This window comes from Hesperophylax consimilis, chromosome 12, assembly GCF_061612785.1.
Source record: "Hesperophylax consimilis isolate HC1 chromosome 12, BYU_Hcon_1.0, whole genome shotgun sequence".
In the NCBI taxonomy this organism is placed as follows: Eukaryota; Metazoa; Arthropoda; class Insecta; order Trichoptera; family Limnephilidae; genus Hesperophylax; species Hesperophylax consimilis.
This window is the reverse complement of record NC_142847.1, coordinates 27,517,241-27,543,102: the sequence shown is the minus strand read 5'-3', so window position 1 is coordinate 27,543,102 and position 25,862 is coordinate 27,517,241. Positions and strand designations below refer to the sequence as shown.

General features: G+C 37.4%; 1 protein-coding gene across 1 annotated transcript; it reads right to left on the bottom strand.

Annotated features, from left to right (window-relative positions):
• Positions 1-1,424: 1,424 nt before the first annotated feature.
• On the bottom strand, positions 1,425-25,823 carry LOC149419412 (uncharacterized). The gene is made up of 3 exons (XM_089638275.1): positions 25,221-25,823; positions 24,034-24,469; positions 1,425-8,135 (listed from the first exon to the last, which is right to left on the bottom strand). Exons 1-3 carry the CDS (start codon positions 25,290-25,292, stop codon positions 5,455-5,457), a joined length of 3,189 nt encoding a protein of 1,062 aa, XP_089494401.1. The 5' UTR covers positions 25,293-25,823; the 3' UTR covers positions 1,425-5,454.
• Between the last annotated feature and the right edge of the window lie 39 nt (positions 25,824-25,862).

Sequence of the window (25,862 nt, the reverse complement as noted above, 5' to 3'; positions counted from 1 at the left end):
ATTTTACCTCAATCCTTTAACAACAACCCGGTCCCTTTAATAAAGTTCACCAGGGTTGTTTTGGGTATGTGGCTACGTCTTCTGCTTCTATTGTATGTCTCCCCAGGTATCTGAGCCTAGTTCCCACCAGGGCGGGACATTGGCACCATAGGTGAATTGGAGTTTCTTCATCCTCTTCACATTTCCTGCACCTATTGGTGTTTTCCACTCCCAATATCTACATATGTCTCCTGAGATGGCAGTGTCCCGTTAGTAGTCCTACCAGTTCCCTCAGCGAGTTTCTGTCCATATCGAGTAGTTTCTTGGTTCGTCTAGGGTCTGGTCCTTTTATGAGTACTTTGGATTGTCTCATTCCAGGTGCCCTCTCCCATTCTTTGCAGTGCAAGGTGTGTATAGCAAACAATTGAGAACAACCTAACCCACAATAGCGAGTTTTGAGAAATAGCCTTTGTTTTAGTCTAAAGTGTTATTTACATATGTTTGGATTATTTATTAAGTCCTCAGGCTGATTTGTTCGGTTTTGGGAACAAAGAGCTATTATTACCCTATGGTCAATTTTTTCGCTTTTCGGAACAGATCATCAATATACACTATTGTTATAGAAATCGTTGTCTCCCTTACCGTCATAGTAATATGAAATAAACTGTATTAGAAAGAGAAAACACCAAGCTTTATATTCAAATACGGAATAATTAAGTACACCGAAACCAAAGGTTTGAACGACAATTTGAGAAAAATTTATGAAACTTTGTGAATTTATTACTAATTATTTTTATATGAAATGACAAACGTGAGGTGGCAGTAATGTTTAAAATAAATTTGTCTAATAAAACGTTTTTTTTTTCATTACACTAATTTAGTTCAGTAATTAGAAAAAAAAAGTAAGGTGAATCACTTTTAGAACTCAATTTGTCGTTTGCTTTCAAAATTTTAATATTATGTTATTTTCTGATAATAAAATGTATTTTATCACCTTTAAAAAACAGTTTTTAGTTTGCGGACACATTAAAAAATATCCCAGTTATTTGGATTTTATTGAGAATCGGAAATACACACAAATTTTCTGACTTTCTGACAGCACCTTTAAGAAATATAACAGACAATATACCAGAGGCCCGAGGGTCGAACATTTTGTTTTCTATAAACGTTTTATTTGCTATTCATCTATACAACTAAATTTGTATATACAAATTCAGATTATAGAAGTTGTATTTACATCTATATAACTGAATCCAATTAATAATGGATAAAATTTTATGACTTAACGAATGTTAATCTGACGGATTAAAATGAGGATAGAATAACAACAATGGTGGTTGATATTCTTGCATATAGGGGTAATAAGTTGACAATGTAGATTGACTATTTATTGTGTGGTGATAGCTAAGGCATGCAGTATACTTAAATATTAAAGTAGGTTAAGTTGTTCTTCCACTTGCGTCCTCAATTGCAGTTCTCTACAACTCTCTTGAATAATGCCACCACACGAGGAGAAAGAGATGGGTGTTTTAGTTTAAACAAAATAAAGAATGCAGAATTGAAGGTGTTTGAAAATGATTTACTTTACTACAAAGTCATGACAAATATCATTTCATAATAACAATAAGTCAATAATTATTACATACTTTTTAAAATTTGATTTATCATGTACAATAATCCGCGAGACAATTAGCCGCAATATATAGGAATGATCTAAATCTATACATCAAATCAGCTAAAATACTCGTTTATGTCCAATATATACCAAGTTTCCTTTATAATTAAATTATGTACCAGCATTATTTTTCAAATCAATCCTTAATTACAAAAATGAATACAAAACACACAGCTTTAGACTTGGCAACCGTACACCGTTATGTTTATATTTATATAAATACAATTACATAATAAATAAATTATGCATACAAAACCTAAATGTAAACAAATTAGAATTTAATTCCAGTTGTGACCTTTTCGGAGAGTACCTGTTGTGACGAAAATATCATTTTCTAGATTTATGTTACAAACAAACATTTTTCATTTATAAATAGTACTGTGGAAATCTATGATTTATTATTTGACAAAAGTTAAGTTTTCAAAGTAATCATAAAACGATGAAAAGATTAATAATGCAATTCCGCATCACAATAAATCTTTAAACAAAGTATTGTGATACCTAACATCAGTTACATTATATCACATTAAGTAAAAACTGTGTTACATTGACACAGGAGACAATATCTGTGATTGCTCAAGTACATAACAAATGTAAAAGCACACTTTATCAATTTTTACCAAATCCATGATATTTTTTCTGAATTTATAAAAACCTTGCAATCTTTTTAACCATTACCAATCAATCGAATTCAATCCCAAGAATTAGGTTATCATCTAACATATAATATAAAAAGAAACCCGTGTTTCCCTACCCGCCTAATTTTCTTTGCCATCAGCTACTGCCACCCACCAGTGGTTATGGTAGTGGTAGCCCTTGTTGTCACATCGAAGGTAAGAGAGTTTGGTGGGGGTGGCTGAGAGTGGGTGACGAAAATGTGCTTTGTTATGGGAAGGCCGCGCGAATGCTTCAGATTATTTCAGAAAACCCGACTTCCGCCGACTGTGTCTGGAAGTTTCTAGAAAGTTCTCGCATGTTCTATAAGGTTCCAAACTGTGTGGCGGAGAGTGTCGGTGAATTTAGAAGGTTCCGGAAAGTTCGAGAATGGTCTTCAAATTCTGTAAGGAGCACAGCAATGTGTGGCGGGGTACAGCTAGTTATAAATAAAAGAAAACTTCTTCCTTGCAACAAAAATAGGGCGGTCGTTGCTAATTATTTTAATACTGAAATATGGCTGATAATGATGATGGCTATGTACGGAAGAACCACAGCAATGAAGCCTTTGGATTGTCCTACAAAGTTACTTATGCTGGAAAAATAAATATGTACTAAATAATAACAAAAAAAAAATTAATACCCAATTAAATACAATTAACGTTTAAATAATATCAATGATCACTGAAATACAAAACATCTTATTAGAATTTGATTCTGATAATAATCAATCTTCTCATTGATGATTTTTTTAAAGCTGTTAGACTGCACTAGTTCTGGACTCAATTTTAAAAATGAATAGTCAAGGTCAAAATGTCTTAATGTAGAAAACACAAGGAGCTAGTTTATGTGCAAGCTACAGTAAAAAAATCATTTTCCAGTATAATCACAATCTCCAATACATACTAAATCCGCTTGCACACATTTTTTTAAAGACGTTTTGTTTAGATTTTTTCCACATTTCAATAAAAGTACCTAAGGTGCAGCAAATCTTAATTAAACAGTGAACTCGAATCATGTTTACGTCGAGTGCTTTTGTGAACACATTTATTGCTGTTGATATTTTCTCATTCAAGGCTCAATCTGATTACACATTATAAATAACCTCACATTATTTAACTTTACTGTTTTGCGGCAACATTTTAAAACCCTAGATTAAAACGTACCTTATTCTATAAAAATAATAAAAGGTCGATTCGGAACAAGTGTTTCGCAGCATTTTAATTCGAGTACAACTTGTTCGAGTATGGTTTGTTTTTTTTTTCTCAAGGATAATTTGTCCGAGAATAATTTACTAAAAAATGTACACTTCACTCTGTGTACTGGCTAAGTTTATAAAATGAGCGCACTATTGTGAAAGAGGTATGTAATAATTATTACATTTATTCAAAGCTTGGTCCTCCAATATCGTTGCGCTTTAAATGCCATTCCCTCTATTATTAATATTAATCATCCTACATAGGTACAATAATGTAGTTCTAACTGTATTTGTACTCTGTTTAAGCAAGTCACTTTGTAATTATAAGGAAATACTAAAATAACTCAGGGTAATACAGTCTCAACACGATTTAGGTAAACTATTATTATGTAGCTACAAATTTTAACAAAGATTTTTGTGTAATGTTTAGCAAACTGAATTTTATTTAAAACTAGTGGGCACGGGCAGACGTCCTGCCACAGACCGCCTTCTAATTTAGTGAAGTTAAAATTTGTGGTTGTATGTATTTTTGCATAAGAAATCTGAAAAATAATAATAAAATTTTTCGTTGATTATTAATATTTTTTTAGATCTCGACTACAGCGCCACCTATCGGGTCCAAAACTATCCTATATTTCAGGCTGGAACCAACCAAACAGATTCACAAAATTTCATTGAAATGGGTTGGGCGGTTTCGGAGATTAGCGTGTACCAACACAGTGACACGTGAATTTTATATATTATGATGTAATGAAAAACTGCTACAATTTTTTTTACTTTAGAAGTTAAAATAATATTGCAACATGCTATACAGTAAAACCAGCACACAAGACTGATGCAAAACATGTCCCTTTTACGGTACATATTTACAATTTCAAAATAAATTTTAAAGTATTTACAGCTCATAATGATGAAAAAAAAAACTAGTCAGTGCGAGTAACTTTTTTGTGCCAGAGGGACTAAGATTGAAAAATATATATTTGTAGCAGTCAAAAATACAAACAATTTTTTTTATATATTATAAATTTCGAGAATTTGGAGCGTTACATAAATTTACAGTAGAATTGACCTAAGAAAAAGAACCCTAGAACAACCAAAAAAATCACCAGTCCTCAATAAAAGTAACAGATTTTCACATTGAAAAAAAAATAATCAACAATATTGCAACAGGTTTATGTCGACAATTATGTTGATAATGTAGATGGAGCATTATTGATATGAAGATTCAATTTGTCTATTGTCATTGGTAAAAAGAAATATAACATTTTTAGAAATGCAAACAGGTGACATGTTCGGGGGCAGAATACACATTGTTTTAGCAATTAGCAGTTGAATCCAGAAAGTCCCAAGGAAAATGATTCATAGCTTGATCACATTGATTTAACATCATCAGCGGAGAGTGCGGCCGAAAGACTGGTATGAGATTCTGGTAGAAGTGTACAAGAACAACTAAGGTACATTAGGTTTAATTGATAAAAATATACAAACGTCTGCCACTATAAAGCTAGTTACGAATATCTCAAATGTACATTTGGAAAGGTTAGAATTAGTCTAGTTATTCGGTGTACGGCAGCAAGTGGCGCAGCTAAATACAAAATTTTTTGTACAAATATGTTCACGTAATATATTTACTTTTGGTATGTGTACATATCCATTGTTTTTGCACTTTCGCAGTATAAAATACATAAATTGGGGCGATTAGTCCAAAATAAATTAAGTAGTTTTGTAAAAAATGCTATTTTCGGACAACGTTTCGGTTCATAAGCCTAGAGTTTTATAATTAAATTACGTCGCCGGCGAACACACGGCATTCACAAGTGATATTTGCGTGGAAACACCGCAGACATTGTCCAATCACAAAAGCTTAACAAGTTTATCACTACAACTACACTTAACTGACCGGGGGTAATGTATAATTAATGTAACGGAACTGTCCAACCATCTCTTATCAAGCCAGGCTGTGTTCCTTGCAGTTGACCATGAAGTCCTCCTCGCTGAGGGACCAGAAGTCAGCCCGCGCGCAGTTGACGTGCATGGTGGCACCGCAACCTCGGCGCACGCACGTCACACTGGCCCCGGGCAGGCGGCATCGCTGGCACCGCACGGCGCTGCAGCCCCACACTGCACTGTCCAACCCCACCATCTTGGCTCCCACCAGGTACAAGCCGGGCGCCCACACAGCGCAGTCCTCGTGCACCCACACCTCGTAGTTGCCGCTGCTGGCCTCCGTCATGCCGAGGAACAGCTCCTCGCTGGGCAGCTTCACTACGTCCTTGTCGTTGAGCTCGGGCTCCGCCTTGACCCTCCGGCCCGACTTGGCCTGCCTGTTCTGGAAGAAGGTGCCGGGCTTTACCTTACTCTTGAACAGGGTATCGTGGGGGTCGCTGATCATGCTGGCGTAGTCGGGACACCCTGTTGATATGATGTAGGGACCAAACAGATCCCCCATGTGATGTGCCATTCCATCGGAGCTCCCCGTGTGGGGTCCTCTCTTACAGAAAACACAAATCCAACTCTTGTCCGTAGTGGTGGCGTCGTATTTCATGCTTAAAGTACTAGAATGTAATCCTTTGGATTTAACCTTGTTTCTAAAGTCACTGTCACTGTTGACGGATGATTTACTTTTTAAATGTTTGATCTTTTGCAAGGGCTTATCGGTATCTTCCTCGTGCATGGGGGTGTTGATGACGCTGACGGACAAGGGGGAGTCGCGGGGTCCCTTGATCTGCACATACGGCCCCCTAGATTTGCTGGAACTGGCATTGCTGCCAGAATCGTACGCATCCTTATCCTTGTGTGAAAGTAATTCTAATTTACACTTTTCCTTAGATTTGTCTCTCTTCACCTTTGAATTGTTCATTAAATTTTTTGATTTTTTAACCCCACTCACAGCATCCAAATTGTTAAACTGCTCATCCGAGGCAAACGACCTTTTGGATGACTTTCGTTTCTTTTTCGGTGTATTTTCATCACTCGACAAAACGCCAGTAGAAACAATACTATTTCTTCTCGAAGCGCGCTTCTTCTTTTCTGGAGCTTTGCCTTTCTTTTTCGTGAGATTTTCATCTGTGGCGTTATTTTCCATCATCAGGCCTGTGACAGGATCTAAGGTTTTTGAAGGTGAATTGGGAGCACCTTCTTCGATGCCTGCAAACATTTTTTCTAGTTCATTTTCAACCTCGACAAAACTCGTTTGTGATTCCACTTTAGGCAGAGGCTTCATTTCAGTTACATCAGGTTCCGCCTTAATATCTTCGGGAACTTCAATTTGTGAATTTTCTATGTTTGATATACTGTTTTTTTTTCTCCTTAGGGGTTGAATATCTTCCGGGGGAGGCTCAATCGGGGGAATGGTTTTATCTTCAACAGGTTCTGGAGCAGGCTCCGGCTCGGGACCCGGACTCCCGAGGACTTGCTTCAGCTGTTCCGTTTGCATGGGAGTAACCGCTTGGCCGCTCCCGTCTCCCGTCCCAGATTCTTCCAGTTTGGGGAAGTTATCTGCATTGTCCGTGGAGGCAATCATGGCGGCTATATTGTCTATGGTTTCAGATTCTGAGCTATTTTTTCTTCTAGTTTTGGAGACCACCGGCACAGAGTTATCTTCGGAAGAGAATCGTCTCTCCACCGGGGCCACTTCTTCCTTGTTCTCAATACTTGAATTGGTATTGACGATTACGGGTTGGGCATTGACTACGTTGAGTGGCACAGACTCCTGCTCCTGGACTCTGCTGATATCGTTGGAGTGATTTTCTAATGGCGTTTGTATAATTTTGCTATCTGTTTCATCCTTCACTATTTGACTAGTGGGGGGTGGCTGGCCGCAGGGAAGGGGGAGGGCGGAAGGAAGCGAGGAGCGCGGAGGGTTGTCATGTTCGATCTTAGAAGTTTTGAGTTGCTTGCGGCGCCTCTTGGATCTGCTACTGTCACTCGAGGAGCTGTTGGAGTCCTCGTTGGAACAGTTGGAAGGCAAAGTGGTATCATCCTTGACTGTGGAGCTCTCTATGATGACAGAGTGAGGCATGGCTGGTAGTTGTCCGAGGGTGTTAGTGTTGAGGAGGGCAGGGGTGTAGTGCGAAGCGGGCGGGGTGACTCTCTCGCAGGGGTGGGGGTGTGGCGTGAGAGGGTAGGGGGTGATACCCACCAGTGGAGTGATGTTGACGGAGGAGGAGGAGCCCCTGGAGTTGCTGTCCTCCAGGGTGTGTGCGCTGACAATGACAGAGTGGGGCGAGGGCGTAAGCTGAATTGGGGTGATCACAACCCCGTCGCCCATGCTGTTAAGGCGTTCCAGGATAGAATCCACTTTCTTCACCGGCCTCTTTGTAGACTTGGGAGACTTGGGACTGTTGGAGCTCTGGTTCATGGCGATTAGAGTCGGACTCGAGGGCTTATTCATCTCCAAAGCTTTTCGATCTAGGTATGAAGGTACTTGGTGTATTTTAGTGATTTCCGCCGAATCCAAACTATTGATTTTGGTGGCATCTCTTACGGAGAGACTGATGGGGGCCCCTGTCTCACCGTTCTGATTCCCGTTCCTCGGTGACCTTGTCACTGACAGGTCCATAGAGCCCAGGGCCAGCCCCGGGGATTGGCGGGAATACCCGAGGTTTTCTGTCCGTTGCATCATGTTGTCTAGAAATTAGAAACAAAACTATTAATTATCAACAAACCCAAACAATTAATTCCAAATACAACCAACACTTAAAAGGATTTATTCTCGTGTTTGTGTCATTTATCACACTTTACACAAGATAACATATTTGAAGCTGGTTTTAATAGCAATGTTCTACTTTATTCTAATTTTATATCCAACTAAGATACATATTACGCATTTCAAAACAATTACAGCCTTACTAATAAACGTGGTGAAAGTTTTATACAATTTTACCAACAACCTTATGTGAAAACTTTACTAACATGGAAACTGACATAAATAGTTCAAAGAAAGATAGATATATATTTATCCCGCTACATTTGTTACGTCCGACCCCTAAAAACTCCATAGCATTGTAGCGTCCACCGACTTACAGCGTCCGATAAACGGACGCTATAATGTTTTAACGTCAAAATTGGCCAGAACGATGCTTACCTCATGTAGAATCGTATGGCAAAAATTTTTGTGGAAGCAAAAAATCTCTCAGAAAGTCTGGAAATGAATATTGAACGTTTGAAATTTTGCCGACAGGTCGCTACACAATGTATATATCGAGCAGTGTATGTTTTTATTCATTTCTACGATCTTGCCGCGTTCACGAAGTAATATAATTTTCGATACATAACGACGATCATGCTGCGTCTAAACATTACGTCGATAATATTGCGTCCTCGAGACCGATTACGAGTAGATATTATTTTATATACATAACGACGGTCGTGCTGCATCCACACATTACGACGATAGTATTGCGTCCCCATGGCCGTTCGCAAGTAGATATTATTTTGAATACATTACGACAGTCGTGCTGCGTCCACGCATTACTTCGATAGTACTGCATCCCCGTGGCCGCTCATGAGAATATACTATTTTTAACACATAGTGACAATCGTGCTGCTTCCATGCATCACGTCGATAGTATCGCGTCCCCGCAAACGAGTAGATATTATTTTGAATATACAACGAAGGTCGTGCTGCATCCACGCATTACTTTGATAGTATTGTGTCCCCGTGCCTATCACGTTGAAATATTATTATGAATACATAACGACGGTCATGCTGGGTCCACGCATTACATCGATAGTATTGCGTCCCCGTGGCCATTCACGAGTACATTGTTATATATTATTTGAGCGTTTGGTTGAGTAAATCATCAGATTGGCAACAATGGGTTAATTTACAATGATGCCGCTTGACACTCAGAACTAAGAAGCGACCTGCATGGTTTTTAATGCATAACGACGATCGTGCTGCGTTAACGTATTACATTAGCAATATTGCGTCCGTTCACGAATAGATATTATTTTTAATACATATCGATGGTAGTGCTGTATCCACACATTACATAAATAGTATTGCGTACCCGTGGCCGATCACGAGTAGATATTATTTTTAATTAATAAAGAAAATATTAACGAAACTCAATAGCGAAATAGGCACTGTCACTTCTGGGACTCAAACCCAGGACCTTCGGTTTTCCGGTGAGATAATGTGTCACTATCCAATTCGGTCATATTTACTGTAATATACTGCGACTGAGAATTACCAACAGAGTGGAAGATACTCCCAGTATCGCCCTGGTGTAAGACCACCATTCAGAATTGAAACGTTGCTTCAAATGGCTTTAGCCGTGTTTAGTGACTAGATCTGAATAGCCAGGTACTTCCCCGCCTTTCTCTACCCCTTCCCCACTTACATACAGCCTCACAATATACCCCAATTGGGGATGCCATAGTCTCACTGGCTCCAGAAGGGAGCAGTTGCGACTCTTGTGAGGTATTCACTGTAAAAAAATCTTAATTTTCTTAACGCATATTTTTATGGGCTGCTATCTTTATGTATGATTGCAGGATTCAACTCAAACTAAATGCTATCTAGATAGTGTTTTTTATTTAATATGCGACACCTATTGACTTTTCTTCAAGTCTAAGATGATTATTATTTTGTATTATATCTTCACAATATGTTTTCAAAATTAGTATTAGCGCAGTTTACACAAGCACATTATTCTACATTGAAATCATTATCGAACGGAGAATGAAACAATATTGTTTTACGAAGATTCACCTAGACGTCAGGACTTTTGGTATATTCATACCCTAAGCACCCTGAACAGGTTTCTGAAGGAATCGTAAAGGTACCTGCTCACGCTTTCACCTCCTTTTGTTTTTGACTGGACTATTATTAATAGAAGAATTTTAAAAAAATCTCCGTGACAAGAACAATTTAAATTGCATCATTAGAGGTGATTCAAATAGAATATAAGAAAGAGGTCGAAGTGTCAGCTAATAATGCAATAAATACCGTAAAACTATGTTTCGACGAAAACTTATTGTCACTAAATGCTGAAAAGATGCATTTCCTACCTAATAATAGCCAAACAGGGAATATCTCAACTATAAATGTAAACATAAAAATTCACGAAAGAAATTGCGTGCTTATAATCACACCCTGTAACTCAAACTGCATACATACACATTAGTAGTAAAGAAAAAATAAAACATCTTGGAATGATTATAGAAAATAACATCAAATGGAAAAGTCAAATAAACTCCACAGTAGACAGAATGAGAAAACTCATCTATATATTTTTTTGACTTAGAAATACTGTATCATTAAAAATACTAAAAGATATTTATTTTGCACTTGCTCATTCTGTACTACAATATGTAATCATGACTTGTGGGGGGGGAGTGCATATAAATCGTGCCTACTTCCACTTGTGACAATTCAAAAAATATTAATAAAAATCATCTTAAAAAAGCCATATTACTATCCAACAATAAATGTTTTCCAAGATTTCCCGGTTCCCCCTCTCACATAAATTTATGACAAAAATACATTAAGTACTTCAATTACATATAGATTTCTTTGATAAAAATAATACCCACAATTAAATTTAGGCAAAATAATTATTTATGTGGGAGTACTAACTAAACCGTACCACCAGTTCGAACTACAACAGGACAACATCAGTATTTATTTAACGGTATAAAATTATTTAATAAATTGCCCCTCGATATATCTGAGGAAAATTATTACAATTACAAAAAAAAATTCTCTAATACCACCTCATAATTTTTCTTATTGTCTGATCTCATTTATTTTATTTTAGGGAAATCAACAGTTTACATCGTGGTTTTTTTTTTTTTTTTTTTCCATTATTTCTGGCTTTCACCCTTCAAGGGTGTTCTTGGCCATCACTTAAAATTATTGAGAAATGAAAGGTGAATTTAAATATTAATTTTATTTAAATAGGCAAATTTCAAAATTATAATGAAAATAGGAGTCCAGTTCAGACTTAGAAGAGACGAGATGTTGAATGGAGGGGAGGCAATTTTAGATAAGGCTTGATAGAAGAGAGGATATTTGTTTAGAGAGGGACAACCAAAAAATATGTGATCTAAAGTTCCCACTTCTAGACCACAGAATGTACAATCTGGGGAGTCAACGACGTGAATTTTAAAAAGATGGGAAGGAACGGAACAATGTCCGATCCTCATTCGAATGAGTGAAGAAATTTCTTTTTTGGAAAAATGAGGGAATTGCTGAAACCACGGTTTTGATGGAATAGTCCTTTGTATTGAGGCATAGCAGGCCCCCTTGGATTGACTAGCAATGTGCCAATACTCCGACCAAACATTGCGGGATCTATCTTTGATGATGGAAAAAATGTCAGATAGGGGAATGTGGTTTACGAGGGTAACAACAGGGTTGGACGCTCCTTGTTTTGCCAAGGCATCCGCAATATCATTACCCATGATACCAACATGTCCAGGAATCCAAATCAGAGTTACAGTTTTACCAGAGCTTTGAATGGAGGCCATCATCTCTCGAAGAAGGCATACAAAGTGATCATCAGGATAAAGAAGAGGACTGGATTTAAGTTTTTGGAGGGAACTGAGAGAGTCAGAGAGAACGGTGGATGTTCAAAATTATTTTTGATTATATATTTGAGAGATTCTATTATTGCAATGCACTCGGCTGAAAATTGATTAGAAATTGAATGAAATATTCTGTCATTAGAATTATTGTGGTAAACGTTAATACCTATACCACAGTACAGGAGAGTCGGGAGATTTGGATCCATCAGTAAATAAGAGAAAAGTTGGGCCATTTAGATGAAATAATGTCATTGAACATATTATTGACAGTTCGGGCCGAGAGATTGGAATGACTTTTAAGTATTACGATCCTTTCTAATATTGTTGGGGATAGGGTGACGTGACTATATTTTAATTTGTATAAGGGAAGTAGATCATTTTGGATGATGTGAAGCTCTGAGAGAGACTTAAAATTTTTACAGATGTCAGGAAGAGGTTTAGTTGAAGCTCTGATTGTAGATGAATGGGTTGAGTCAATGAACAACGAGACGCTGGGGATAACCTGACGACATTTAGAATTTAAACATTTAAGAACAAATTTGTCAGCAAATAGTTGACGCCTTAAATAAAGAGGAGGATCAGAACATTCTACTTGAAGGGAATTGATGGGTGACGATTGCATCGCTTCAGTTATTATTCGCAAAGATTTAGATTGAATTTTGTCTAATTTATCAAGTACATTTTTTGAGGCTGTACTAAAAAGTGGGCAGGCATAATCGAGATGGCTTCGAATAAGTGCGTTGTAAAGCAACTTAATGCAAGTAGGGTGAGCTCCCCACCAAACGCCAGATAATGATCTGATGATATTTAAATGTTATTCGCATTTAGTAACTAAATTATTAATATGGGAAGACCATTTAAGTTTCCTATCAAATGTTACTCCCAAAACTTTTACTTCAGAAGCATTGGAGATTGAAACAAAAAAAATTTGAACGGGGGGGTTTTTATGGCGGTTTGAGAAGGTGACACACTGAGTCTTTTGGATTGAAAGTTCAAGACCATTTAACGTGGGCCATGTGCAAAGGGCATTCATGGCTTCGTTAAGATATTTGACGGCGAGAGGGATGATTTTGGATGATAAGAAGAAAGCTATGTCATCTGCGAACTCAATAACTTTTACTTGTGGGGGAATAGTGACATGCATATCATATGTGTATAAATTATACAGTAAGGGGGACAATACATCGCCTTGTGGTAAACCCTTCCAAATAGACCTACTTTGAGGAGAAATATCTGGGAGTTCAATGAAAATTTTTCTATCTAGAAATAGATTAATAATAGATTGGACAAACATGAGGGGAAGGCCAAGGCCTAGAAGTTTTTTTTTCAGGATTGGGATGGAAACATTGTCAAAGGCGCCTTCTATATCTATAAAGACGGCAAGACAAACTTCCTGTTTAGAAATTGATAAATTAATATCAGTGCTGATGATGGCGAGGTTATCTTGAGTGGATTTTTTTTTCCAAAATCCAAATTGAGATGGAGAGAGAAGCTGTTTACTCTCGACAAAAAATTCTAATCGGTTTTTAATTAATTTTTCATAAAGTTTACTGAGGGTGGATGAAAGAGCGATTGGCCTGTAGTTGGATCCAGAATTTGGTGATTTCTTTGTTTTTAAAATAGGGATGATTATTTGACAACTCCAGTCATCAGGCATTATACCAGTCCGGAAGATTTTATTTAAGATGCTCAAGAAGTGGTTTAGAACATTATCATTACTATTTTTGATTATGCTGTAAGGCAGGGCTGTCCAAACCACGGCCCGCGGGCCGCATGCGGCCCGCGGTTTAGATTATTGCGGCCCATTGAACCTTTTTTTAACCGACTTCAAAAAAGAGTCCGGTTCGGTTACACCGACTACAAAGAGGTCTGTAGGTGTACCCACTGCATATAATAATACTTTATTAACACGCTTTTATATTAACTTCACTTGTATGTTTGTTTGCTTGCTTGCTTGCTTGCTTGTTTGCTTGCTTGTATGTAACTCTCCTGCTGCCTTCCTCGGCCCTAGTGGTAGCCGTTTCTCAGGCTCCCTCTCCGGAATAAAAGTTACCTGTTAGAACCATAGTCGGTAATAAAGAAACTACCATTAAATAAATATAGTTTAAAGAAACTAAAAAAACACGCTTTTGTAGCATACGAAACTAAAAAGTGAAAAATAAATATAGTTTAAAAAAACTAAAAAATACGCTTTTAAATAATATCGAACTAAAAACTTCAAAATAATTTTTAAAATAAGCTTAAAGCAATAATGAATGAAAAATGATAGTATTATTGTGAAAAAGCGTCGGGCGCACGATATACGAAAAATATGGCACAAAGCGCCCACGCTTTTTAACAATAATACTATCATTTTTCATTCATTATTGCTTTAAGCTTATTTTAAAAATTATTTTGAAGTTTTTAGTTCGATATTATTTAAAAGCGTGTTTTTTAGTTTTTTTAAACTATATTTATTTTAATTAATAATTGCTTTAACTTAGTTACTTTATTTATTTCTTGTCACATTTTGTATGAAAGCAATTATTATTCAGATTTTAGTTCATTATCTTCTTTGTTCGAAGTTTTAAATACATTAATGAGCAAACTATTTTTCTCGCGACGAAATTCAAACGTTTTGGGTATGTTCGATCACGTCGCTCACATCACTATTGACTCGAGAATTCGGGGAATTCCCCGAACTCAAAATAGGTACCTACCGCGCATCGTTCATTGGGCATTTGTTTGTCACTTGTCATTCAACGCAATGAAAGTTTTGATTGCGCAAGGTTACTCTCAGGTTATTAAAGACTTTTACATTATTTTAAAGTTTGGTATTAAGCGGCCGCTACACTACTCGCTTCGGCGCTTCGACGAAGTCCTCGACGAAGTTAGCCGAAGTCCGAAGTGCGTGCCCACACACTCGTGCAACTTCGCGAGTAGCTCAGTCTCTCGGAGTCCGTGCACTAGGCAACATGGACGTTCAAGTGGCAAATAAAGGATGAAAGTAGATTAAATGCTGTTGAAATGAGATCCCTGAGGCGTATAATAATAATAATAATAATAATTGGATAATTTGTAAAGCGCCGTTTTTGTGAAAAATCACCTCAAGGGCGTATGTGTGGTAAAACCATGTTTGATCGTGTGAGGAATGTGGAGATCCGCAAAGAGTGCAAGGCTGATGTAAGCGTAATGAGTAAGATTAAGTAAGGGACGCTTAGATGGTTTGGGCATGTAGAGCGAATGAGCGAAGATAGGAGTGTGACGGCCGGCATAGTCCAGTGGTAACGCATTGGACTGCCATTCCGAAGGTCGCGGGTTCGAACCCGGCGTGCGCAAATAAATTTTATTTGATTAATTTGTGTTATTTCACAATTAATTAATTAAAATAATATATAGTATATTTGCGGCACGTTCCAGAGTGGAAGATACTACCAGTATCGCCCTGGTGTAAGACCACCATTCAGAATTGAAACGTTGCTCCAAATGGCTTTAGCCGTGTTTAGTGACTAGATCTGAATAGCCAGGTACTTCCCCACCTTCCTCTTTCCCTTCCCCACTTACCTTCAGCCTCACAACATCCCCCAATTGGGGATGCCATAGTCTCACTGGCTCCAGACGGGAGCAGTTGGGACTCTTGTGAGGTATTCACTATAAAAAAAATATAAAAAAAAGGAGGATATATGATGCAAATGTGAATGGTAGCAGAAGTCGGGGACGCCCGAGGAAGACATGGCACGATCAAGTGAATCAGATACTCGAGTCGGGCCATGTCAAGAGTCAGAATAATAGAAGAGTATGTATGAGACGATGTATGAATGTGAATGAGGCAAGGAGTGTGTGCCAAGACCGAGTTGTTTGGCGGTCCGTCCTCTCTGCCTACCCCTGCGGGGAAACGGCGTGATGGTTAGTTAGTTATCTTTATAGTCCCTTTCAATTGGGTCGCAAATAACCGCCTCGGATTGGAGTGTTTCTAGAAACAAAAAAATTAGGTCCTGTGACCACAGTGTAGAAGCCATATTTTATTACGTATAGTCACTATGACTCTGCGCACGCACAACCACCAAACACGACGTCTCGAAGCGAACTGAAGTGAACCGAGTAGTGTGGACAGACACTTCGTGTTCGAACTTCGAGTCCTTTGACTCGGGCGCATTTACCGACAACAATCGGAAGTCGGGCCAAGCGAAGCGAAGATGCCCGAAGCGAAGCGAAGTTCGTGCCCACACTATCGTATTAGGTCAACTTCGATCAACTTCGCGAGTAGTGTAGCTGGGCTTTTACGTTGTTCGCTTTGTGTTTGAGTATATTGAACTTTTCATCATGTCTACAAAGAAGAGGAAGTTAAGTGAAGAAAATCGTACATTCAATGCGAAATGGGAGTTAGACTACTTTATCTCCAACAATAACAATAAAATTCAGTGTTTGATTTGTATGCAAGTTTTATCTGTAAGTAAAGAATATAATGTTAAGCGACACTATACTTCTTTACATGAAGAAAAGTATAAAAAACATGTCGGTGAAGCAAGAAAAGTTATGGTGGCTGAGTACAAAAAAAAACTAATACAGCAAACAAGTATGTTTTCAAAAGTAAGTACTGAGAATGAACAAAGCTTGGCTGCCTCATATGAAGTTTCATTACAATTAGCCAGAGCAAAAAAACCATTTAGTGATGGAGTTTTAATAAAAAAATGCGCAGTTGAAATGGCTAAACGCTTTATGCAGCCGAAATTAGCGGAAAAGTTTGAATCTGTTGCATTATCTCATCAAACGGTGGCGCGACGAATAGAGGACATGGGTAATTATATTACAAAAAAAATATGTGATTACTTTGTAGATTGCGAATACTATTCAATATGTTTGGATGAAAGTACCGACCAGACCGATGTCAGTCAATTAATAATCTTTATACGTTGCATTTCCAAAGATTTTACAATCACGGAAGAAATGCTGGATTTAATACCATTTCATGGAACAACTAAAGGCAGTGATATATTTGAAGCGGTTAACAAAACTATAGTAGAATATGGAGGATTTCGTAAGTGTTCTTGTATTGTGACCGATGGGGCAAAAGCTATGACCGGGACAGTGACAGGATTCGCGGGACTTCTAACACAAAATGGCATTGATTGCCCGTTGTTGCATTGTATTATACATCAGGAAGCCTTGTGTGGAAAATCTTTGCGTCAAATGAATGCTATGAAAGTTGTTATAAGGATAACCAATTTGATTAGAGGTGGAAACAGGGCATTGACACATAGAAAATTTAGAGACTTTTTAAGTGAAATCGATGCAAACTATGGAGATTTACTATTGCATTCGGAAATCAGATGGCTAAGTGCTGGCCAGTGCTTGCAACGCTTTTTCGCCTTAAGAAAAGAAATACCTTTATTTCTAAAAAATGAGATATCATCTGACACTTCTGAACTACAAGATAAAATGCGAGATCCTCAGTTTCTGGCTGATTTTGCGTTTTTAACTGATATGACGCAACACTTGAATGAATTAAATTTAAAATTGCAAGGTAAAAACCTCAATATAGCCAACATGTACGGAAATGTGAATGGATTCAGAAGTAAACTGAAATTGTTCAAAACGTCTCTACAACAAAATGATTTTTCTTTTTTTTCAAGTTGTAAAGAACATTATTTAGAGATGAAAAATTTTGAAGAATGTAATTTTTTGGACCACCTCAAATACATGGACGAAATAATCGTCGAATTTGAGCGGCGTTTTGCAGATTTAAAAAAAATTGAGAGTGATATAGCTCTCTTTACTCATCCATTAACGATCGCAGTTGGGAGTGTGAAGATTGATTATCAATTGGAACTGTGTGATCTGCAATCAGACCCCTTTTACAAGGGCAGAACAGAAACAGGAATTGATTTTTTTAAGCTCCTCGCTGAACGTTTCCCGAAACTGACGAATTTCGGGCAAAAAATGGGCTCGATGATGGGCAGTACCTACCTTTGTGAAAGTGCATATTCAACAATGAAGTTTATTAAATCGAAATACAGGTCTTCATTGACAGATACTTCACTTAAACATGCACTGCGCCTAGCTACCACTAGTATTGAGGTTGATGTTGACAGAATTGTAAAAGACAAATTAATGAAAAAGTAGATAATAAAATAACGATATTACGTATTATTACCAGTATTTTATTTTTATAAATATTTTGCGGCCCACCAATGTATTTAGTCTTTTTTATTGGCCCTGGGTCCCATCTAGTTTGGACACCCCTGCTGTAAGGTATACCATCCCTGCCTGGAGATGAGTCCTTGACTGTTGATAAACAATTTTTTAGCTCAATTAAGGTGAATGGAGAGTCTAGCCAATGTTTAGACATAGGAGTATTATAGATGGGCGTTATTTCATCTAAGTTAGGTACAGAAGGGGGGGCAATTTTGTCCGAGAATTAATCTATCCATTTAGAATGAGACGCTCGAGGAGATGGTGAACTGAAGGAGGATCGAAATCTTCGGATCATAGACCAAACTTCAGAAATTGGAGTGTTCGGAGATACTGAACTGCAGAAGTTGTACCACCCCGATCTTTTTTTTGACCTCAATACCCTTTTGGCATTGGATTCAGTGTTTTTGTATTTAAGATAGTTCTCCATAGTCATATTGTAACGATAGGAAAGAGATTTAGCTTTCCGAATTCTTACTACTTTGGAACATTCCTCATCCCACCAGGGAGTTGGAGGGAGTTTTTTGAGAGATTTAATTTTAGGAGGAGGATTTGATTTATTTATTGCAGTTATGAACATTGATTTGAAGTTATTATAGTCATCTTTGACGGAAAATATATCGGTGGCGGGTAAATTTAGTAGGAACTTGTCCATATGAGAGTTAAATTCATCCCATTTGGTGTGTTTTGTTTTAATCTTTGTCGAAATATGAGACTTGTCTGATTGTAAAGAAGAAGTTTGATAAGTAATGGTGATTGGGAAATGATCACTGGAGCAAGGGTCGGGGGACACCACCCACGAGGAGAGAGAAGCTAGACTAGTAGAGAATATTGAGAGATCCACTGCACTGGGGTTTGTGCTGGGGCGTGAGATCCTAGTAAGAGATCCGTCATTCAAAAGGAAAAGGTTGGATTGATCTAGGAAATCCATTACACTTTGACCATCTCGGTCGGAGAAAGCAGAACCCTAGACGGGGAAAAGGGCATTAAAATCGCCTAATATAAAGAAAGGAGGGCTTAGTTGACTTACAATTTGCAACCAAATTTGTTTATTGAAGTGGGCTGTTGGGGGAAGAGAAACTGAAATAAAGGATGTGTCCTTTATTTTAGCTGCAACCATTTGGAAGTCAGCATTGGGGGGTTTGATATTATTTATTGGGGAAAATGATATGGATTTTTTAATAAAAAGGGCAGCACCGCCGCCTGTACCTTCGTGGCGGTCGTCGCGGAGACAGGAATACCCTCCCACATTAAAGTGGGTGGATGGAGTAAACCAAGTCTCCGAGATAGCAGCCAAAGAAATAAAGTTGGAATTTTAAGGAGATAGGAATAGGTTAATATTGCAATAGGTTAAGGAGATCAGATTTGTTAGAAATAGCACTTCGGCTATTCCACTGAAGTATTCTGACATCCTGAAGAGTCATTTTGAATAAATGATTTTAATGTGGAAATAATAGTAGCCGCGTTGGACGGTAGATTAGTTTGAGAAGAAATAAGGTCAATTAGAAGCAAAATAAGAGTTTGGATAAATGAAGAATTGTCTTGGGAGAGTTTTTCAGAAAGTTTAAGAGAGTTCATTGAGGACGGATTATAATTATTTGCACACCAATTTGTGGCATTTGAAAGAGATGAACCATTGGGATTTAAGAGCAGTGAGTTGTGTTGTTGCTGATCGTATCCAGGAGCCGGTTTAGAGATAGCGTTTTTGTATGTGAATTTAGTTGAACGAGAAGAAGTTGTTGTAGAGGAGGGAAGAGGTTTGGATGAGGAGTTGCTGGATAAAGGTTCAGCAAATGATTTTTTGACAGGCGGGAATAGTTTAGAAGCTTGCAGAAAAGACAAGTTCTGTGAGGCCATAGAAATTTTAATATTTTTTTGGCGAGATTGTTCTGGGCAAGAAGTGTTGTTGAAGTATGTGAGCCTGAGCAGTTAAACATTTAGGTGAGGAGGAAGAAGGACATTGGTCAGCTGCGAGGTTTTCTCCACATTTAAAACATCTGGGTTGAGATCTGCATGCAGCTTTGGTATGACCAAAACGGCAGCAATTGAAACATTGAGTGGTGGGATAAGTATAGATTTCAACTGGTAATGAGTTGAAGAATAAATATATATGGGAGGGAAGAGATTGACCTTCAAAGGTGATAACGACAGATTGGGAGGGCTTCCAGGAAATTATACCCTCAGAGGAGTCCTTGTAATTTAGCCTCCTGGCTTTTATGGGATTGCCAATGTGTTGGGGGGTTGAAAGTGAAGACAGAATTTCTGCGATGGACAGATCGGTCGAGATACCTCTGACCAGGCCCATGCGAGTGACATTGAAAGTAGGGATATATGCCTTGAACTTTGAATTAGATGAAATGAAGATATTTTTGATGAAACTGTTGGCAGCTGACCCTGAGAGGAATTCGACGGAGATTCGGAAGCGACCCTCGGCTTTTACACCTCCAGGCTTGATTGAAAGGTTCTTGCTATTTGATAGGAATTTGCCAAATTCAAGAGGGTGGATGGTTTTTCCTTGCTCAGTTTTTTGGGCGTATACTATGAATGGGCCACGGGAATGAGGAGAATAAAAGTTTGTTGGAGGAAGTTGAGAAAGTGCTGGTGGGGACTGTGAAGTCGAAGGCGAGTCAAGTTTTATTGGGGAAGAAGAAGTAAATCTCCATTTTTTGGTAGAAGTAAAAATGACAGAATGGCTGTCAGAAATTTCTACATTTTCCCCGTCTGGGGGGTCCGGAGAGGGATCTGGGGGCTTTGTAGGGGATCCAGGAGGAAAATCTTCCTCCATTATTCACAACAGTAAACAACTACAACAATAGTATGGAAAATGACAAGTAAAAAAGTTTATAAATATCTGGAAATCAGCAGCGAAAAGTGACTCCTGGAAGATCAGGAGGGAGAAGAAACCTCAAAAAAGAATGGTATAAAATTATTTTTAGAAAGAGCAAAACAAAACATCTGATGACAGCCAAATGTTATTGTTGCGATCGTCTACAACGTGGTTTATTTATCATTTATTATATTGATTTTAATTCGACTCCGTATCTCATTACGGTGCAGAGATATGCGTTAAGTATTCCTCGGGCGTCCCAGGCTTCTTCTACCATTTAAACATCTGAACCGTTGAAATTTTCAGTTATATCTGTAGACTACTTTTCAAGTTTTGCGAACACAAACAAACGCAGGCTGAATTTTTATATATTAAGATTAGAAACCAGTTATCAACGTTATCATGTTATTGCGATGCACTACGTCTTATAATATTTTAAATTGAGCCGCTATCAATAACAACCATTACGTAGATGGCGATAAGGTTTAAATTCCCGCTTATCACCATCCGCCTATTTTGATTTATGCAAGAAAAAAACATGGCCAAAAAGTACCTTTTATTTTATTTTGTGGATGTTCAGGCATAAATGTTTAATTTTTTTTCGATCATTTTATAAATAACTTAATTTGCCACATTATACAATAAAATCATAACCGAAAATGGGTTCGTAAGTAGGATATTTTGAACTTTAAAGCAGTTTTCATTATTTTTTTCTGGGCTTATAAAAAGACTTATCTAAATAATACTCGATTATTTCAAAGGCCAAGATGTATTCTACTCGCAGTATTTAATTAAAGCATCTGAAACATTTCTAGGCGACCAAATTTTCAAACCAAAAACACATGATTTTGCATTACTACGTATGGCATCGCCTTAATAACAATTATCGGGTCCAATACTATCCTGTATTTCAAGCTGGAACCAACCATAGATGTTCACAAAATGTTATTGTAATCGGTTGGGCGATTTCAGAGATTAGCGTGTAATGATTTTTATATATTAAGATATATATTGTTATTCAGCCAAAGAGGGTTGGTTATCTGTTGTATAAACTTGAAATAATAACTTCTCATTGAATTTCTAAAATTTTCCAAAGTTTTTTAAAGGTTCTTATATTTCTTCATTTTGAAGATATTGTAAAAACAAATACCATTTTAGAAACTAGATAAAATTACCTTTTAGGGTTTTGTGTTCTAAATATACTTGAATAAAAAAAACCAATGCTTCAATTTCAAACATGAAAGAAGTTGAAAAATTTCAGAGTATTCAAAATTCAAAAAACACAGTATTTTTATTTAAGGAATTTGCGAGAAAGCTGTCACTTCACATTTTTTAACCTAATTCATACATGATAACATGAAACTAAATTCACAAAATGACATTATTAATAGATTAAAACTGAAGAAAAATAACAGTAAATATATTGAATTAAAATACTAATAAAGTGAATTGGTCAATAGAATACAAATTATGAACAAAAACGTAATTTGAATCACACATCACAAATCAAAAGTGTCAATTTGCCTAGAAACTCATGGGCATGGCGCATGCGTAAGTGTGCCAAAATGTTGCCAGTTCTTTCGCAGCCAGTTAAAGACATTTTTTATTAGTTCATAATTCTAAATAGATATAAATATATTCTTTATATAATGTGTAACAAAGAAACCGTTTTAACGGTTGTGAAGTGATTTTTATTTTTTATTAGTAAGTTTAATGTTTAATGTCTATATTACTAATTAAAACAATAGAATAATCATTAAATATTCTGATATTTAAGAATGTTCCTTACTTTAGCTGTGAAGCCATTAATCTTACCTCAAGATAAGCACTGCTCATATTTATGTAAAAGGGAAATTCTGTGATGAAAATATTTTTTGGTAAATTGTTTTTTTGGCTGTTGTTGATTATCAGTATGGCTTTCCTGACAATATTACGATGAATAAACCTTACATTGATTATGACAATTAAGTCATTAGGTAGATTAAAACTACCTAATTTACATATTGTTGACATGTAATAAATTGATATGCCATAAAAAAAGCAGTAAAAAACAATGTATTTAGAAATATGGATTAATTTTTATATAAAAATGGGAAAATCTTGTGAATGTTGCTTCTCGCAGAAATTTCCCAAAAATCAAGGTAATATTTGTATTCAGCCTTTTGGATATTGGTAGAGTAACATGGCGGCAGTAATGAAAAGATTCCTAATAATAACTGGAGTTTATATTTAAATCCCAATATTGCAAGACGTCTTGAGTGAAAATTTGAGAGTGAATTGAATTGAAATTTAGTCAGCGAATATGTAATAATAATAGCATTTGGATTACTTTTATCACTAGTAGTTAGATCTAGTTACTAAAGACAGCAAGAGCGACTTCGGTAGCAGAGCAGTAATCTGCTTGGCTCTGGACTCGAAGGTTAAGGGTTTTAACTTCCAAAAATGTTCAGTTATGTGTTTTATGAGGTCACACAAGACCGGAAATTTTAATTTAAAAATGAAGGATATGTCTCTGAAGCACACGACGACTTATAATGACTCTGTATGATGCCCATCTAAAATTTTATGCTCACATAGAAAAGATCTGCAAATCAGTCACAAAAATGTGATGTTTTGTTGTACACAATTTAAAGTTGGAAAATTTCATTTGAAAGCGGGTTATCTGTTAGTATAATAATTGGATGACTTGTATAGCGCCGTTTTTGTGCAAAATCACCTCAAGGGCGCTGTACAAACTTATAATACATTTCTACGGTGATCTATGTTATTACTTAACTATTTATGGAGATAATATACAGTACAATACTTACCTGGTAGGTCACTTGAGATTAACACTTAATTAACATTATCTAATTGTTTAATGGCGAAATTTAGATACAGGATTTAGGACATAATTGGAAAATTGAATATAACTGGACTTTCTCTTAGGAATGGTATATTTAATTTAAGGGTACGACAGCTTAAAAAGGTAAGTTACTTTAAATAGTAAATTACCTCTGATATCCGGTGGCCGCTGCCCGCCTCTTGTATCGCTGATCATCTGCTGCAGGTTGAACAGCGGGCTGGCCCCCTTGTGCCCCTCAGGGGGCGGTGTGTGGCGGTACACCCCCGCCTTCATCCCGTGCGCCATGTCGGGGGGTGTAGGGGTGTGGCGGTAAGGGGGGCCCTTATCGGGCGGGGTGGGGGTGTGCCGGTAGGACTTAAGGTCCCGGTCTCGGTCAGGCGGGGTGGGCGTGTGCCGGTAGGAGATGTTGGGCTGCGCCTTCAGGGCCTGCACGTCCGGGGGAGTGGGAGTATGGCGGAAGGGCAGGGGTGCCCCCTTCACGTGCTCCGGTGGGGTGGGTGTGTGCCAGGTCAGGGGTGAGTGCGACAGGGGGCGGTCAGAGGACATGTGTGCCACCTGCGGCTGACGGGGAAAGTAGTTCGGCACCTACAAATCAAAAACATCACATTGACACTTTGTTTTATTTGAATTGCACATTGGATTTAATAGTCACACAGTGTAATTTAGAATAAAATTAACATGAAAAGGGGAGTTCATAAAAGGCATATTTTTAAATTGGTTAGAAAACTGTTTTGACAGCAAACAATTTTTTTTTTATGGCGATTTTTTTTCTTCTTAAATGAGTGAGGTATTTGGTGACATAATCATGCAGTGCAAATAAAATATTATCTGAATTTTTCATCTTGCTTTAACAACATGGCTTTCAGTTTTTTCTCCCTTAGTTAATTAGGTCTGCAATAATAAAAACATCAACCCTACTAGCACTATGACCCCAGTCCCAAGATGTAATATTATCCACAGTAACTACATCAGTATTGAGTGATCTTTTGTAAAAACAGTATACCTACTCATTTCAAGTTCTAAGGGATGAATTTATGTCACTAGGTAGTAGCTTTGACGATAAACATCAATGATAATATTATGATTCTATGAAAAACTCTTATTTATTTCCAGAATGCCACCACTATTGTTTTCAATGACAAAAAAGCTTTTGAAGTCCAATGTACAAAACAAACACAGGCATCTCAAAAGTGCACTGAATTTACATGGTGTCATTTTGGCTGTATTTGTAGGGAGTATACAAACGCAAAGCATTTCAATGTTTGTTACAGTATTGACAGTAATTATAATATGTAGTAGAGATATGACCAATGAAGAAGAATAGAGGAAGACTTGCCTGCAAATGGTTCCATCCAGGGGCTGGCTGCCCCTGCCTTCCGTGAGGATTGTGATGTGAACCTCCCGACATCGTGGCTTGTGGCTTGTCCAGAACCCAAAAACCACATAAACGGCTTTATCCAACAAGACAAAGCTTATTTCAGCAGAACTATGAGCGGAGACAATCGCCCATATCAAAGCCGGCGATTTTATTACGGATGTCCATCCTTCATGTCAGGTACAACATTCTCAAACGACCGATTTAACTGCAATTTAACTGTAATTCAAACGGTGCGCGAACATTTAATACACTCGATAAATGTTAAACAGAACACAAAAAACACTCCAAACACTTTAAAAGCATCGCAAAATTGGCATGTTGTCGAAACGCACACGAAAATTAAATGGATGTGGGAATGGTAATCGCCAAATCGATGCTTGAATGAAACACGTTTTTTTTGGTAAATACAATAATTTAGACAGTGAGGCTACTTTACTACTCTAAAAAATAATCCTTAATATCGGATTAACAAATAGATTATCTCCTAAAACTATGACGGGTCCCATAAAAACACAAATAATTTCTGATTTCGACGAGTCAGGGGGAAACAGCAGGCCGATTTTCAACAATGGTCGCTTTTATGGCAAAATAACTACTACC